Genomic DNA, 16,054 nt, shown 5'->3' with positions numbered 1-16,054 from the left:
ATTTATTCCGTTTCCATGAAGTTCAAGAATCTGAAACGGAATGTGAGGCCAACAGTGTTGCCAGAACAACGAGATATTTTTCGTGACTTTCCCGATAATTTTCTATTGATCTAAAATTCAAATGTATGTTTATAAGAGAAACATGAACGCTACATCAAAAAAATCTTATATATTGTTATAAGCAGGATATTTCTTTATTATTCGACTGATTTTTCATTGATTAACGTGGCTATAATCGCTCGCCGACCACTTGCGACTTGCCAAGCTAGAAAAAAAACAAGCTGTCATGTACGTCAAAGGATCAGGGGACCGTCGGTCGGTCGTTTGGTCGTTGTCTCTCGTTTTTCTTTTATCCTAAACCCATTTGTGACCAAAACAAATAAAACATCCACTGACGACCTCCCCGTATCAGATTGCCCGACGGAAATAAGTCGTCAGCTACGATGCGCTATAGATCATGTCATGTTGAATTGATCAAATAAAATTGTAATGAAACAATGAGTTCGGTCAAGCGATTTCTCCGCCCACTGGAGTTCATTACGCGATTGAGCTATGAGCGTTGAGGAGTGTGTGTGATAAGGTGGTGGAGTGGTAGTGAGCGGAGGCATGGCGGATGCGGAGCGGGCCTCGCGGCCCAACTCGCTGCTGCTGGAGGTGCCGCCGCCGGAGCGCGAGCCGCTCCGCTTCGACGTGCAGCTGGTCGGCGCTCCGCCCGAGGTTGAACAGCTCGTCAACAACATCAAGCAAGTGGCTGAAGACTTCTTGTATCATTGGAAAACCTTTCCTATTGGTGAGCACTGATTGTCAATTGTTTTAGTTTGTAGTAGGAGTTAATCTGGTTAAATTATACGTTACTGGTAGAACTTGAAAGACATGATGAGTGGTACTCAGAATAAACCTGAATGGTGGTAGAGACAAGGGAGAGACCTATTTAAACTATTGAACCACATTTATCAATACTTCTAAAACTTTTATAAATAAGACTGTATCTATAAAATAAACAATAAGAATCTAATGTGAGCAGATATGGGTACAGAAAAGTTTTAGGTTTAGGTGATTTGATTTCTTCTGCAATTTTTTATTGCTGTCATTATTTCAATCTCTCTTGTTCTGCCTAATTATTATTGTTCACCATCACAAAAATGTCACTTATTTTTTCTAATATTTTCTTTGTACTTAAATTGGAAATCTAATAATCAATCCCATAAAATAATAGTATGTAGAAACAAAAAAAAAACAATAATAGATTAGCAATATATGAACAGGTGAAAGGAGATGCAACCAGTGTACATAAACAATGCCTTTTTCTTTTGCTGAGAAAAATCTGTCAGATACCGAGTTTTCAATTACTAAGATATTTCTTTACTTTCACTATACCAATTCACTCATATGATGCACATCAGTGGTTTCATCTAGTTAGATGATATTTCAAAATGAGATTAGAGGGAATTACACTAAATATAACCTTGTGCCTACATTTTTCCTACACATAGGACATAAACCAGCGGTATGCACTCATAATTTTAGAACAAAACGGGACTTAATCGCGTAAACACTTACATTTATATTAGGCCCGACGTTTCGAACATCACATTATGTTCGTGGTCACGGGTAGACTGGCGAGGAATTGCATCAACATCTTCTAGCCGCGCGAGTTTCTCGAACTACCCGCACTTGTTCTTGATTATTCACTTTTGCGCTAGGGTTGTCACTTTGCCTACACACAACACTCACGACATCAGCCGGTGTGTCCCTCGGTGTTTTTTCACGCTTACATTTGCTAATCACTGGATTCCACGAAGAAGAAATTCCCTGTCCCTCATTTTGGTTGAAATTTCGATGCTTCCTAATTTCAATCGCTTCACGTACTTCGTCGTCGGGCCTAATATAAATGTAAGTGTTTACGCGATTAAGTGATTAAGTCCCGTTTTGTTCAAACTAAAAATACCTGTAGACAGGAGGATAAAAGAGAAATATTTATTGAGTCAAGAAGTACCCAAACTTCTTATTCTTTTCCATTATACATTTTTAATGCAATAAATCGAGTAGTGAGATCTTGGAACAAACTCCCAGAAGACGTGGTCTCAGCACAAAATGTGAATCAGTTTAAAAATAGACTAGACAAGCACATCACATCTACAACTCGGCTATGATTACTGTCACAATGATCACTGGATACAGGCTATATCAGTTCTTTAACTGCCTGCCTGCTTATTAAATAATAATAATAATAATAATAATATTTCCGGTTGTTCTCATCTTGCTAACGGCGAGTACTTGCACAGACATAATCTCGTAGCCAGGATTATTCACCAGCAACTTGCTCTTCAATATGGCCTTGTGGACCGCGAAGTACCGTACTACAAGTACTTACCTGCGCCGGTTCTCGAAAATGGTCGTGCCACGCTCTATTGGGATCGATCTATTATCACTGACAGGACTATTGCAGCCAATAAGCCTGACATTGTGATAATAGATCGACTGCAACGTCGGGCAGTGCTCGTTGACATCACCATCCCCCATGATGAGAATCTCGTGAAAGCCGAGAAGGACAAGTCCAGTAAGTACCTAGACTTGGCTCACGAGATAACCGCCATGTGGGATGTTGAATCAACGATCATTGTTCCGATAGTCGTTTCAGCGAACGGTCTCATAGCGAAGAGTCTCGACCAACATCTTAAGAGACTCTCGCTAGGTGGCTGGATCAAGGGCCAGATGCAGAAGGCGGTGATCTTGGACACAGCGCGGATAGTCCGACGGTTCCTCTCTCTGCAGCCCTAACCACCGGCAGCTTGGGCCCTGCCCCGCTGCTGGCGGCACCCTAGGTTAGGTTTTTTATAATGTGTTTATATATTTTGTATTGTTTTGTATGTGGTTTTGTATTTTACTTTTATAATCATATTATAAAACCTAGCCTAAGAATTAAAATGAATAAAGTGGAAAAATAATAAAATTCTTTAAGTAATCAATTATTACAGTATATTCAAATTTAATGCCAAATATACACATTGGAAACTATCCAATGCCCATCTCAGTCTCAAAACAAACTTTCATGTATCAAGTTATTTGAGATATTGAATAACTTACATGAATCATAGCACTGTTTAATGAAACTGCTCAGTACATGAATACAAGTCATCTGGCGTTTGATATAAAATCACTTTTCGGGTGGCATATTTAGATCAACTGCAGGTTTCAAACACATGTTTGGAATTACACACCACATGTGGCCCAAACATAGTGGAATGTTAGTAAGCTCCTGTTTTAACATAATTTAAATAGGGATTAATACTTTCCCAAAAATTTAGTTTCTCTCAAGTAAAAATATTAAGGTGCATTAGGGTAATTTCGAATGACAGGAATGCTCAAGCTATTTCGAAAGGGGAATCTTGATATAATGGAAATAATGGTGATTTTTATGCGACTTTCGAAATTAGACGACTTTCGGAATTACCCTAATGCACCTTACTTATAATATTTTAACAGACATGTGATCAGATATAATTATGTTTGTTATTAGCCGGGTCCACACTGGCCGCATGCATAATTTTAAAGACATCAGTGGAAAACATTCATATGGCCTACCTGATGGGAAGCAATCTTCATAGACATACATGCGCATTGCTGACCCTAAAACTCCACACCCTCTTTTCACTGGCAATTTTTCACACTGCCACGAACTCAACACTATAAGTTAAGGTCTCATGTTATTCTTAATTTATATTGTAAAGTAAACATGATTTTTTTCTCCCAGTCCTCCCATCATCCCGCTTCACCGGCCCTGGAAACCGGCCCTCGGACATCATCGTGGCCCCACCCTGCGACGAGCTAGACGCCGCCGCTCTCGACGCGGGCCTGGAGCCCCATCCGCTCTCGCCGAAGCAGCTGCACCAGATTAGGGAGAAAGGGTGAGCTGAGCTATCTTTTGACATTGGAGTTTTGACCAGGCAGTCTAAGGGTCTCCCCAAACCTATCGCCCAAATATGCGTACGGCTGCATTCAGCGACGATGACGCGTAAACGTCTTCATACTAACGTTAGGCTAGTTTCCTATACTTAAAATAAAATATTTTATGCAGTGCACGAAATAGAGCACCACATAATTAGAAGAAAAATATGGACAGTAGTTATGTTTAAACATAATTTCTATTTAATAAGTCAAAGAGAAAGATATAAAGTAAATGAATTGACCGTGACGTCACTCCTCAGTATTTCATAGTAATTCCATATTACCAAATCGTTTTGACAGTTCTTAAAAAGAAGCTGATTTGACTAGTAGGAAACTAGCCTATTCGTAGGTTTGGGGAAACCCTAACACAGATTGAGTTATCGCGTGCGAGTCGATACTTGAAATTTAATCACGTTTGGTGTATGTATGTCTCGCGGGCGAGAACGCAAGCGGTGGTAGATCGCCAGAGCGCAGTATATCAAGGAGCCCACCATGAACCCCGAAGAATTTCGCAAATTAAGGGCAACTTTCTTTTATACTCGAATTCGTAGTTAGAGTAACAGGGAAAGAATCTTGAAATTTGCTATTCCCCCTCTGGTGCCTATGTTACTGTGCAATTAGGTCTGAAAAGGTGCCTTTTCGCTGAAGGCTCTAATTATTTACGTGCATTTTAAATTAGGTATGATTGCAATGTGCACAACCATACACAAAAATCGGCGGGCTAGTCCGAAATTGAACCCATTAGAATGGGAATGTAAAGTAGACTTTACGACATCAATTACAATTTAAATAGGTACATGTATTTCCCAATAAACCTAAATATGAAAATTGAATTTCTAAACATTGTAACATATTGTATTGTAGACATCATAAGTACACATCACAATTTTCATTCACAAAACCTGGCTTGTTACAAATCAGTTCCTAGGTATAATATAGTAATTATTACATTTAGTATATTTATTTGCATGAAAAGCTAGAACAAGTCATCAATATGCTATGAAAAATACCACACATAATCGCCAATTATGAATCACATCATATTTTAAAGAAATCAAATAAATTGTAAATTTGATGCTTGGATTTATTTCTAAACGGGGCTTTGTTCGAAATTTATATACCTATGCCCTCTATGGACACGGCTTTAAGGCTGCTTTCAAAAAAAACGTCAAAAGAATGTAAAATTGATAGTTTTAGTCGGTGAAATACTACACTTTCCGTTATCCAATAGATTTATTTAATTCAAGTTCCAGTTAGAGCATCTTATTATCTTGATTTTTATAAGACTGGATTTTTGAAAACTAACTCTCTAAATTAATTATGAATTTTTCTCTAATGCACGTTTAGAAAAACGCACGTATAGAGCTGAATCAGTCGATCTTATTTGTAAAATTTGGACAATTTTGAATATTAAAACGGGTAAATTTATAATTCGTATATCCTGTACCACAATCATTTCAGACTAGATTTTTATTTTAAGTTTTTGAAAAAGAGTAAACTAGCCTAAGGCGAATTCAATTTTTTTCAGAAATTACCTAAAATTAAGTGACAATTTCTTTGAAAATCTACATCACATCGAAGTAAGTTTTGTACTAAATTAATCTGCAACGTTTACTTAAATTGCTGTTATGCCTTAGTGATTATAAATTGCTATTATTGATTTTTGCCAATTTTTTGAAAACGAGCCTTCACCGGTACAATTATTACCACTTTTGGACATTTTCTCATATTTTGTTAGACCAAGTAGAAAAAGTCCTATAATGTGATATATATTTATAAACTACTCGCAAAGCCCTTTAATTTGATACCACACACGGTATGATCGAGCGCTCGGTTGCGATTTCACTATTTTTAACACGAAAGCCCTCTTAAACGCGTGCGTATAAAATGTAAACAATTTATCTAGGCATAATAGGCTACTTAACCCTTTTTAACCCCCGACGCAAAAACGACGGGGTGTTATAAGTTTGACGTGTCTGTCTGTGTGTGTGTCTGTCTGTCTGTTTGTCTGTCTGTCTGTGTGTGTGTCTGTCTGTGGCATCGTAGCTCCCGAACGGATGAACTGATTTCGATTTAGTTTTTTTTGTCTGAAAGCTGAGTTAGTCGGGATTGTTCTTAGCCATGTTTTATGAAAATCGGTCTACTATGTCGCGGTACCCCCGTATTTTAAAAATTTTAATATTTATTTAAAGTCTGTCTTATATGAGTACTGTCCAATTAACCGAAATAAAATATTACCATATTTTATTATGACTTAAAAACAGCAAAAAATATTTTTAAAGTATAGTTTTACTTAATCAGGCGAAAACAACAAGACCCCTTACTCCTTAGAGCGCTCATCAATTTCACGAAACGGCCATCGATAGATGGCGTTGGCACTCGGTACGCTAGCACCGGCAACTCAACGCGCGTTTCAACGCAGACACGAATAATCTTGATAGTTTTGAATTAAATTGCTAATAACATAATTTTCAATTTTGGGGACTCTTTATTTAATTTCATATTCATGGTATGGTAGTAGTAAATAAGGTATATGAATGTAGTAAAAGTATAGTATTAGTCTACATGTACATATATAAATTCAGGTTTCCTAATTGATTGATTCAACAACCAACACCGCTGAGCTGAAACTACGAAAGCTAGAAAGTCGAAATTTGTATAGATTGCATTAACAAAATTTCGAAGAGATAAGAATCGATTATGAAAATTTACACCCCTAGTAGAGGGAAAAAGGGGGTGAAAGTTTGTAGCGGGATCAATTTGTTTTTTTTTTATTAGGAAAATTTTAGTTAGGAACTTGAAATTAGAGAATAGTTTAATAGTGATTTCTGTTTTTTAGGGTTCCGTAGTGTCTGTCTGTCCATCCGTCCGTCCGTCCCTCCGTCCGTCCGTCCGTCCGTCCGTCCGTCCGTCCGTCCGTCCGTCCGTCCGTCCGCGGATAATCTCAGTAACCGTAAGCACTAGAAAGCTGAAATTTAGTAACAATATGTATATCAATCACGTCAACAAAGTGCAGAAATGAAAAATGGAAAAAAATGTTTTATTAGTGTAAAGTGGGGGCTGATTTTTTTTTCATTCCAACCCCAACGTGTGATATATTTTTGGATAGGTATTTAAAAATGAATAAGGGTTTACTAAGATCGTTTTTATGGTTCCGTAGTCAACTAGGAACCCTTATAGTTTCGCCATGTCTGTCTGTCCGTCCGTCCGTCCGTCCGTCCGCGGATAATCTCAGTAACCGTTAGCACTATAAAGCTGAAATTTGATACCAATATGTATATCAATCACGCCAACAAAGTGAAAAAATAAAAAATGGAAAAAAATGTTTTATTAGGGTACCCCCCCTACATGTAAAGTGGGGGCTGATATTTTTTTTCATTCCAACCCCGACGTGTGATATATTGTTGGATAGGTATTTAAAAATGAATAAGGGTTTGCTAAGATCGTTTTTTGATAATATTAATATTTTCGGAAATAATCACTCCTAAAGGAAAAAAAAGTGCGTCCCCCCCCCTCTAACTTTTGAACCATATGTTTAAAAAATATGAAAAAAATCACAAAAGTAGAACTTTATAAAGGCTTTCTAGGAAAATTGTTTTGAACTTGATAGGTTCAGTAGTTTTTGAGAAAAATACGGAAAACTACGGAACCCTACACTGAGCGTGGCCCGACACGCTCTTGGCCGGTTTTTTGATAATATTAATATTTTCGGAAATTATCACAGTTATACTGACTTTCATATTTTTATAAGAACAGCATGCACTTACGTCCAGAACAGTGACATTTGGTGCATTGGAACTGCTCATGATGTGTCACTTTTTAACCGTCGCCTCAAATCTGAGAGATTTGAGGCGAGGTTCTCAATTCGTCTGTATGTTTATTTATTTTTTTCATTTTTTTATGTTTGTTCCTCGATATCTCCGTTGTTACTGGACCGATAAAAAAAATATTGAATGTATATGAATACAGATTGGTCCCATTTTTCTCAGAACCCAGTTCTGATGATGGGATCCTGGAGTAATCGAGGGAACTCCTCGAATCTGAAAGGCATACGTATGGTGATTTTTGTGTTTTTAAAGGAACAGCATGCATTTAGGTACGGAACAGTGACATTTGGTGCAGTGGAACTGCTGATGATGGCCAGAACGGAACTTCTCAAATCTGAACGGCACGCTTATAGTGACTTTGGTATTTTTATAAGAACAGCATGCACTTTCGTCCAGAACAGTGACATTTGGTGCAGTGGAACTGCTGATGATGGTCAGATCAGAACCGATCTTCTCAAATCTGAACGGTACACTTATAGTGACTTTGGTATTCTTATAAGAACATCATGCACTTACGTCCAGTCCAGAACAGTGATATTTGGTGCAGTGGAACTGCTGATGATGGTCAGAACACTCAGAACCAAACTCTTCAAATCTGAACGGCACGCTTATAGTGACTTTGGTATTTTTATAAGAACAGCATGCACTTACGTCCGGAACAGTGACATTTGGTGCAGTGGAACTGCTGATGATGGTCAGAACCGAACTCCTCAAATTTGAACGGCACACTCATAGTGACTTTGGTATTTTTGTAAGAAAAGCATGCATTTAAGTTCAGAACAGTTTTTTTATGGGATAGGAGGCAAACGAGCAGATAGGCTGCCTGATGGTAAGCGATCACTGCCGCCCATGGACACCAGAAGTGTTGGAGGTGCGTTGCCGGCCTTTAAGATGGATGTACGCTCTTTTCTTGAAGGTTTGATGGTCGCATTGGTCCGGAAATACCGCTGGCGACAATTCATTCCACAGTTTAACTGTGCATGACGTGACCAAATTTGCAAAACGTTGCGTCTTAGAAACATTTTAAAGGGTGAAAATCAAAATATGTACACCGTGTCCAATAAGTTTGAATACAGCACAAATAGCCAATAAAACAAAATGTACAAATAGTTACTACATTATTATTATATTTTATGAATGGCACTCTTATTTACTACATTCACAACAAATGTTTTGGAATAACTCCAGCATTAACTTGTTTACCAGCCTCAAACGCTTCTCAAACGGATCACACGCGGCACGCACCGTTTTCTTCACATTTCATCCCAAATACTCTCAATAATCTTTTTGAAATGATCTAGGTTTATGATTTTATAAAAATTTAGTCTTCAAAGCATGTATGACCATACAAAGTAGTCTAATACGCCTAAACCTGGAGGCCTGGGTGGCCACTCATGTTTCGGATAAAAAACTGCCAAATTAGTCTGAAACTACGCTAGAATACCATTTGCCGAATGTGCTGGAGGTGCGTCTTGTTGGGACACATGATACTCATTCCCAAGCATCCTTTTTAACTTTAAGGCATTTTTTTCTCCAAAACCTTGGTTTTAAAGAAAAAAACGTTGATTTTAACGCTTTTATCTGTAAGTACTGAAGGTAGTTTACCTCGCTTACATACTGCATCCCACACCTGGGCCGAATGGTGAGCTCTGGAACCTAGGCACATTTTTCTAGTTGCCCGGAACGTTATCTATCCTCGGTACCCATAATAGTTTATTTTGGACACGTGGCGTCTGTTTTATCACATACAGATTCTGCTTATAAAAAATAACTCGTCACCTGCGTGCCGAGCAAGTATTTTGTTGGCACTTTACCTCTTTGTTTTTCTTAGACACTTCGGAAATTTCATGAACTTTGTGCTTGTATTTTATTAAAAGGAATATACTCTTCAGTTTAAATAAGAATTTGATGGCCTGTGATCCCTATATCTTTAGAACTGAGGTAAAATGTGAGTATTCGGACTTATTGGACACGGTGTACATGTTCGTTCTAAAAGTAGCTGATCAAGCATCGTCGGTTTGGAAAGCCTGCGGTAAAATTTTTGCTCATTACTATACATATTCGATTTAAAGGGTTTTGAGATTTAGGAAATAAAACAACGCTTCATTAGATTTAATTTAATAGCATTATGTAATTATAATCTCAATGTAAGTGCAAGCAGTCTTATTTACAATAAACTTAAAAGCGGAAACAAATATATGCAGAAAGAAAAAAAGAAGCTGTCAATACTGAATCCCCTAGGGTGGGCTATGTATGAATAGCACAGAAAAGTATTAAAATAAAATAAAAACCGGCCAAAAGCGTGTCGGGCCACGCTCAGTGTAGGGTTCCGTAGTTTTCCGTATTTTTCTCAAAAACTAACCTATAAAGTTCAAAACAAATTTTCAAAGAAAGTCTTTGTAAAGTTCTACTTTTGTGATTTTTTCATATTTTTAAACCCTACCCTAATAAAACATTTATTATTATTAACGACCTTCCACATATTTATAATGAGCCCAAACATGATGGGGTTATGATGAGGAGAATAGCAGTTCTGTTGACCACCTCCTGACTCCATCATGAGAACTTGGACCTCGTCTAGTTCGATGGTGCTCGTCAGCCCAAATCTAATGAGCCCGAACATGATGGGATTATGATGAGGAGAATAGCAGTTCTGTTGGCTACCTCCTGACTCCATCATGAGACCCTGGACCTAATCTAGTTCGATGGTGCTCGTCAGCCCAAATCTAATGAGCCCAAACATGATGGGGTTATGATGAGGAGAATAGCAGTTCTGTTGACCACCTCCTGACTCCATCATGAGACCTTGGACCTCATCTAGTTCGATGGTGCTCGTCAGCCCAAATCTAATGAGCCCGAACATGATGGGGTTATGATGAGGAGAATAGCAGTTCTGTTGGCCACCTCCTGACCCCGTCATAAGACCTTGGACCTCATCTAGTTCGGTGGTGCTCGTCAGCCCAAATCTAATGAGCCCAAACATGATGGGGTTATGATGAGGAGAATAGCAGTTCTGTTGACCACCTCCTGACTCCATCATGAGACCCTGGACCTCATCTAGTTCGATGGTGCTCGTCAGCCCAAATCTAATGAGCCCAAACATGATGGGGTTATGATGAGGAGAATAGCAGTTCTGTTGACCACCTCCTGACTCCATCATGAGACCTTGGACCTCATCTAGTTCGATGGTGCTCGTCAGCCCAAATCTAATGAGCCCGAACATGATGGGGTTATGATGAGGAGAATAGCAGTTCTGTTGGCCACCTCCTGACCCCGTCATGAGACCTTGGACCTCATCTAGTTCGATGGTGCTCGTCAGCCCAAATCTAATGAGCCCAAACATGATGGGGTTATGATGAGGAGAATAGCAGTTCTGTTGACCACCTCCTGACTCCATCATGAGACCTTGGACCTCATCTAGATCGATGGTGCTCATCAGCCCAAATCTAATGAGCCCAAACATGGTGGAGTTATGATAAGTAGAATAGCAGTTCTGTTGAACATCTCCTGCCTGACTCCATCATCATGAGAACCAGAACCTCATCCTGGTCCCAAAATATAATAATAATTCAAACTCTCAACAAACTTCACGTATAACTTAAAATCCAAAATCATATGAAAAGCATGTCGAATGCTAAAATTGCATAAGGTGTAAAAAGGATCAAGATTTGTTTAGTCGCAGTTTACGGCACTTCTCGGAACTATCGAGCTGCTTACGAAAGCTAGGTGCGCCGGACGATCAAACGCAGGTCCGTTGTCTTCGAGCGCTCGGCGCAGACTGAGCGGGCTCGCGTTAGCACAGTGTCTTTTATTCGAATTTTAGGTGTTTTAAAAACATATCTATCGACAGAAAGGTATGTCTTATATGTATGATTTTTTTCTTATAGGTCAATAAGAAGTTCTAGTTTAGGATAATATTATTTAAGAGTTACAAAAAATGCAGGAATCGCAGGAAAAATACATAATGTAAACCTCTTTTTATCGAAAAAATGGGGAGGATACGGAAGGTTATTTATCCACCATTGCAAGTAAATCTTAAAATGTCAAAGTATTAGCTAACTCGTACAGGATATAACAAATAGGATTGTGATCATTTATTACCCCAAATAACATTTTTAACAGCACAATCACGATTCTAAACGAGCTATCCCACTATGAAAATTGAAAACGTCTTCCGAAAAACTGATTTTTCGGAAGTATAAAAAGACATATTTTAAAGTAGTACCAATTGACTTTCTAGCTTAAGATATGTACTTTTAGGAACATTATCATTTTTTTAATAATCATTTATAGTTTCTTTATAATTTTGAATGAAAAAGGTTCTATTTTGCAAAAAACGCTCGTCTTTAGGAATAAGGCCTCTTCTATAGATTATCTGCGCATCAGGTCATTCTACTCGAAAACATTTTCTGACTTTTTAAGTATGAAGGGATAAAGTTCAATATGTCAGTGATTGTTTTGACATGCAGGTTCGAATTCGATGACGTCACTACATCGCTGACAGCGTTTTCGGTGGCCAAAATAAATAAAAAATTACACACATTTTTAATAGAAAATACGTAGTCATAATACACTTTTAATACCCAAAATCTATAAAGTTTAAGTTTTTTTATGTCAAATACTACAGAAGACAATCATTTATTGCGCCAAATTCGAAATGAGTCTAGTAGCCTATTCTCTCTCAGCTATTTACCAATAATGTGTTCATTAATAGTTCACTCAAATTAAGAGGAATGTTAATTGAAATTTCATTTTTTACACAAAGTTTCGAAAGTTGCTGAAAATTGCACAATTGACACGCGAATTCGGTGAAACTAATAATCTGTAAAGAAATTAAAACATACTCTTGTATGTTTCCAACTTAGTCGGGATTCAGACATTCAGCTAATCTGTAGCCTGCGGTAGACCATTGGACTTTACAGCCACATTCCCCGTATAGAGGGACCACGTCAAGTCCGTATAGAGGATAATAGGATAGAGGCTTAAATCTTAATTCCCGTATCACATTAAAAAAAAAATACAGCCACAGGAAAGCAAGTTCTGCGCCTCCGCCGATCTCTGACGGTGGGCATACCTCTTGAAAAATTACTGCAAAAATCATCTGTCAAGATGCTGCCAATACCTATGTATACAATTTATCTTGATGAACATACTAAATATTTCTCTAGAAATAAAGACTTAAATATTTAGCACACAGCCCACATATTTGTCTCGTACATAGCGCTAAAATAGAAGTGAAGGTTAATTTTTTCGGCATTGCATGTATCGTATTTCAAAGAAAAGGAATACCGTGAAAACTTAATGCAGCTGCCTATTTTTATAATACAATCGAACTATTTTGAAACCTCGAGCATTATAAATTAATCACAGATATGTCTCGAAAAACGTAAGAATTTCGAACGATTTCCGCGTAATCAGTATATGCGTCTATATGTACATTGTACAGTCACGTTCTCAACTTCTCAGTTACAATCGTCATAATTATATTCTACGTGTGTAGATGTAACTGAACGCGACTGTACACAGTCAACCAATTTGGATCCACTGCAGGGGCGGCTCACTCCGCGGTTCTATTGCCGCGCTACATGAAAAGTCAACAACAGAGCTGTGAATACATCCAAAGTGCCAAAAATATGTACCTATACAGAACTTTATTGACTACATTAAGGTTTGAGTACATATTTTTGGCACTTTGTCTATATTTACATCTGTGTTGTTGACTGTACATGCCGACGGCCGCGAGTTCGCGGCCCATTCAGCGGCGACAACCTTCGCGCGGCGCAATAGAATTCAATGTCGGCTGCTCGCGTGTGGTCCGTTAGTTAACGTAGGTAACAATTTAGAATGGCGGCGTTTTGTGAACATCAAAGTGAGCCTTCTGTACTTGTACTATTATAATATATTCTGTGGCCACTGTAGAACCCTTTCACAGTAAAAGTCAAAGTGACTTCTATAGCAAATAAAGCACGGTGTCAATACGACAGAGTTCTAAAGTGGCCTAGGATTCTAATTGGTTGACTGTACATATAAATTAAAACATTAACATGCATTTATAAAAACGCCACAGTATAGGATACAGCGTAATTAGCGTGAATTAAGAGTGTCTGTGTGTTTGCGGAGGGTCCGGTAGATACGGTAATGGGACGCTGCGACAACACGAATTGAACTTGATTGATGCCAGCGATATGGGGACTGCTTTCTTTGTCTGCCATTTTATAGTTTATTGTTGTATTTGATCGTACATGCACTCTGAATATGTTTAATATACAAATACTTGATTTGTTTGAATCAGATGTAGTGTAGGCAAAGGTGAGTTTTTTCCACTAACTTGCTGTGTCAGTCGGGTTAACTAGTCAACTAGTGTCTAGTCAGACAATATGAGACTTTTTTAAAGCCGTTAAAGGTCATTTAGAATTTAGTCATACCTATGTATTTTTTACAAGCTGCTGAATTAGATAGAATAGAACGATTTACGTTTTACTTCACGATAACAAAACATGAGGATTATGTAGATTGTAGAACGTCTATAGTGTAATCGATACTACTTCATGTGATATTGATAGATTGTATTACATCGATGAGTTAGTCTACTACGTGAGATTCATTTCACACGTCGAACGCCTGGTCACTCAGGAATTTCTCGATAGTCGATAAACCTAAATATTTATTTAAACTTTCACAATTATTATTACACATAACATGTCCCCGTGGTCTCGGAAAAGATCAATGATGGATGTTGGGTGGTCTTCTCCTAGTCCACGGGGACAACGAAGTCCCTGAAACGTTGGAGGTCAGTTTAATATATCATACGCGATTAAGTCCCGATTTAAAAAATAATTAAACCGAAATGAGCTGCATTAGCTTTGCGTTATGTGTTATAACAGCAATTCCCGTCAACTTTGTACAATGCCACGTCAGCAAATTTTAATTGATCCTATTTTGTTACCAACATTTAGTAATATAATTCGACTTTTGTAAGATATATACAGGATAATTGTTATAATTAAGAAAATATAGATACTAGAGAACCTTAATGACGAAATAAAACTTAATAAAATCTCAATTCATCAACAAAATCTTGGTAACAAAATAGGAATTAATAAAAACAAATTTAACTTTTCCCTTAATTTTTGTACAAACTTTTCGAGAACTGCTGATAAAGACACAGGCGATACAGCATGCAAGTAGTTACGCGACCACCCACCCGTTGACCACGAATACTGTAAAGTGTTCGAAACGTCGGGATAATTTGTAAATTCATTATACGCTATTTAATCCGTTTCCATAGTTTTATTTCATAAGTTACGCGATTTTTACGTAGAGTTATAACACTGATATACATGTTTGAAAAAGTGGAGTTTTATTGGGTTGAACCTCGACATTTGTCATTCGTATACTCCTTTATGTAGTTCACTTAAATAGGTGGGCATTTTCAAAATTTGGGACCCAAAATTAACGTAAGTTGTTAACAAAAATTAACTCACTGTTAGTTTTGTGACGATAATTAAGCATGAAATTTGTATAAAAATATTGTTTTTGTGTTAATATTTATAATATAGTGTACTACAATATTAGTATAGATGTCTAAAATGAATCACATATAATTACACAAACTTTAAGCGATAATCTATATTCAGAATGTGAAAAAAAAAGTAAATTGTTAGACAGATTTTATGCTTAATTGTCCCAAATTCTGAAAATGGCCAGGTAGCTATATTAGGTAGCTCAATAAGTCTATTTAGCAAATAAAAGCCAAGAGCAAAAAGTTTTCCGCGGCTATCAAAAACCAGTGAAATCGGCCCTTATTCTTCTGAGCCCAGCAAATTGTGCGATAGAGACCGTTCACTCCATTCAATTCATTCAACCCAAACGTGCACATTGCTATGGAAGCGAGTTTTATCGCCGCCCTTTATAGAGCTTTAAACCATGGCTAGACGTCATTCTGCATGGGAATATACTTGGATATAGACATGCACGGGTAGCATGGTCGCGCGATAGACGATAAAATATCAGGCCGTCCCTATCGCACTATTAGTAAGTGCGATAGGGACGGCCAGATGTTTTATCATTTATCGCGCGACCATAATTGCCTGCATGGTCGGATATGGGTATTTGGCGGTGTTAAAAATTAGATCTTGTTACGTGTAACTATGATGTAAATAAGAAAAATAGCTTATTTCATTTTTAATAGTAGACCTATCAGAATTTTACCGTACTATTTTATGATAGGTAGTATTAGGTATTGGATGTATTGTAACACGTAAATACTTCATACTGAT

The 16,054-nt window shown here is 37.7% G+C and overlaps 1 protein-coding gene across 1 annotated transcript in view; it reads left to right on the top strand.

Annotated features, from left to right (window-relative positions):
- Positions 1–182: 182 nt before the first annotated feature.
- The window catches only part of LOC125233682, a 39,860-nt gene continuing 23,988 nt past the window's right edge, over positions 183–16,054 (top strand). Inside the window, exons 1-2 of the mRNA XM_048139761.1 lie at positions 183–790; positions 3,755–3,908. Coding sequence (XP_047995718.1) covers positions 607–790; positions 3,755–3,908 — 338 coding nt within the window. The 5' untranslated portion in view covers positions 183–606. The remainder of the gene's footprint in view (positions 791–3,754; positions 3,909–16,054) is intronic.

The sequence above is a fragment of the Leguminivora glycinivorella genome, chromosome 14, assembly GCF_023078275.1.
Source record: "Leguminivora glycinivorella isolate SPB_JAAS2020 chromosome 14, LegGlyc_1.1, whole genome shotgun sequence".
NCBI classification, from domain to species: Eukaryota; Metazoa; Arthropoda; class Insecta; order Lepidoptera; family Tortricidae; genus Leguminivora; species Leguminivora glycinivorella.
The sequence above is the reverse complement of the archived record's forward strand: the minus strand, read 5'-3'. Positions and strand labels throughout refer to the sequence as shown.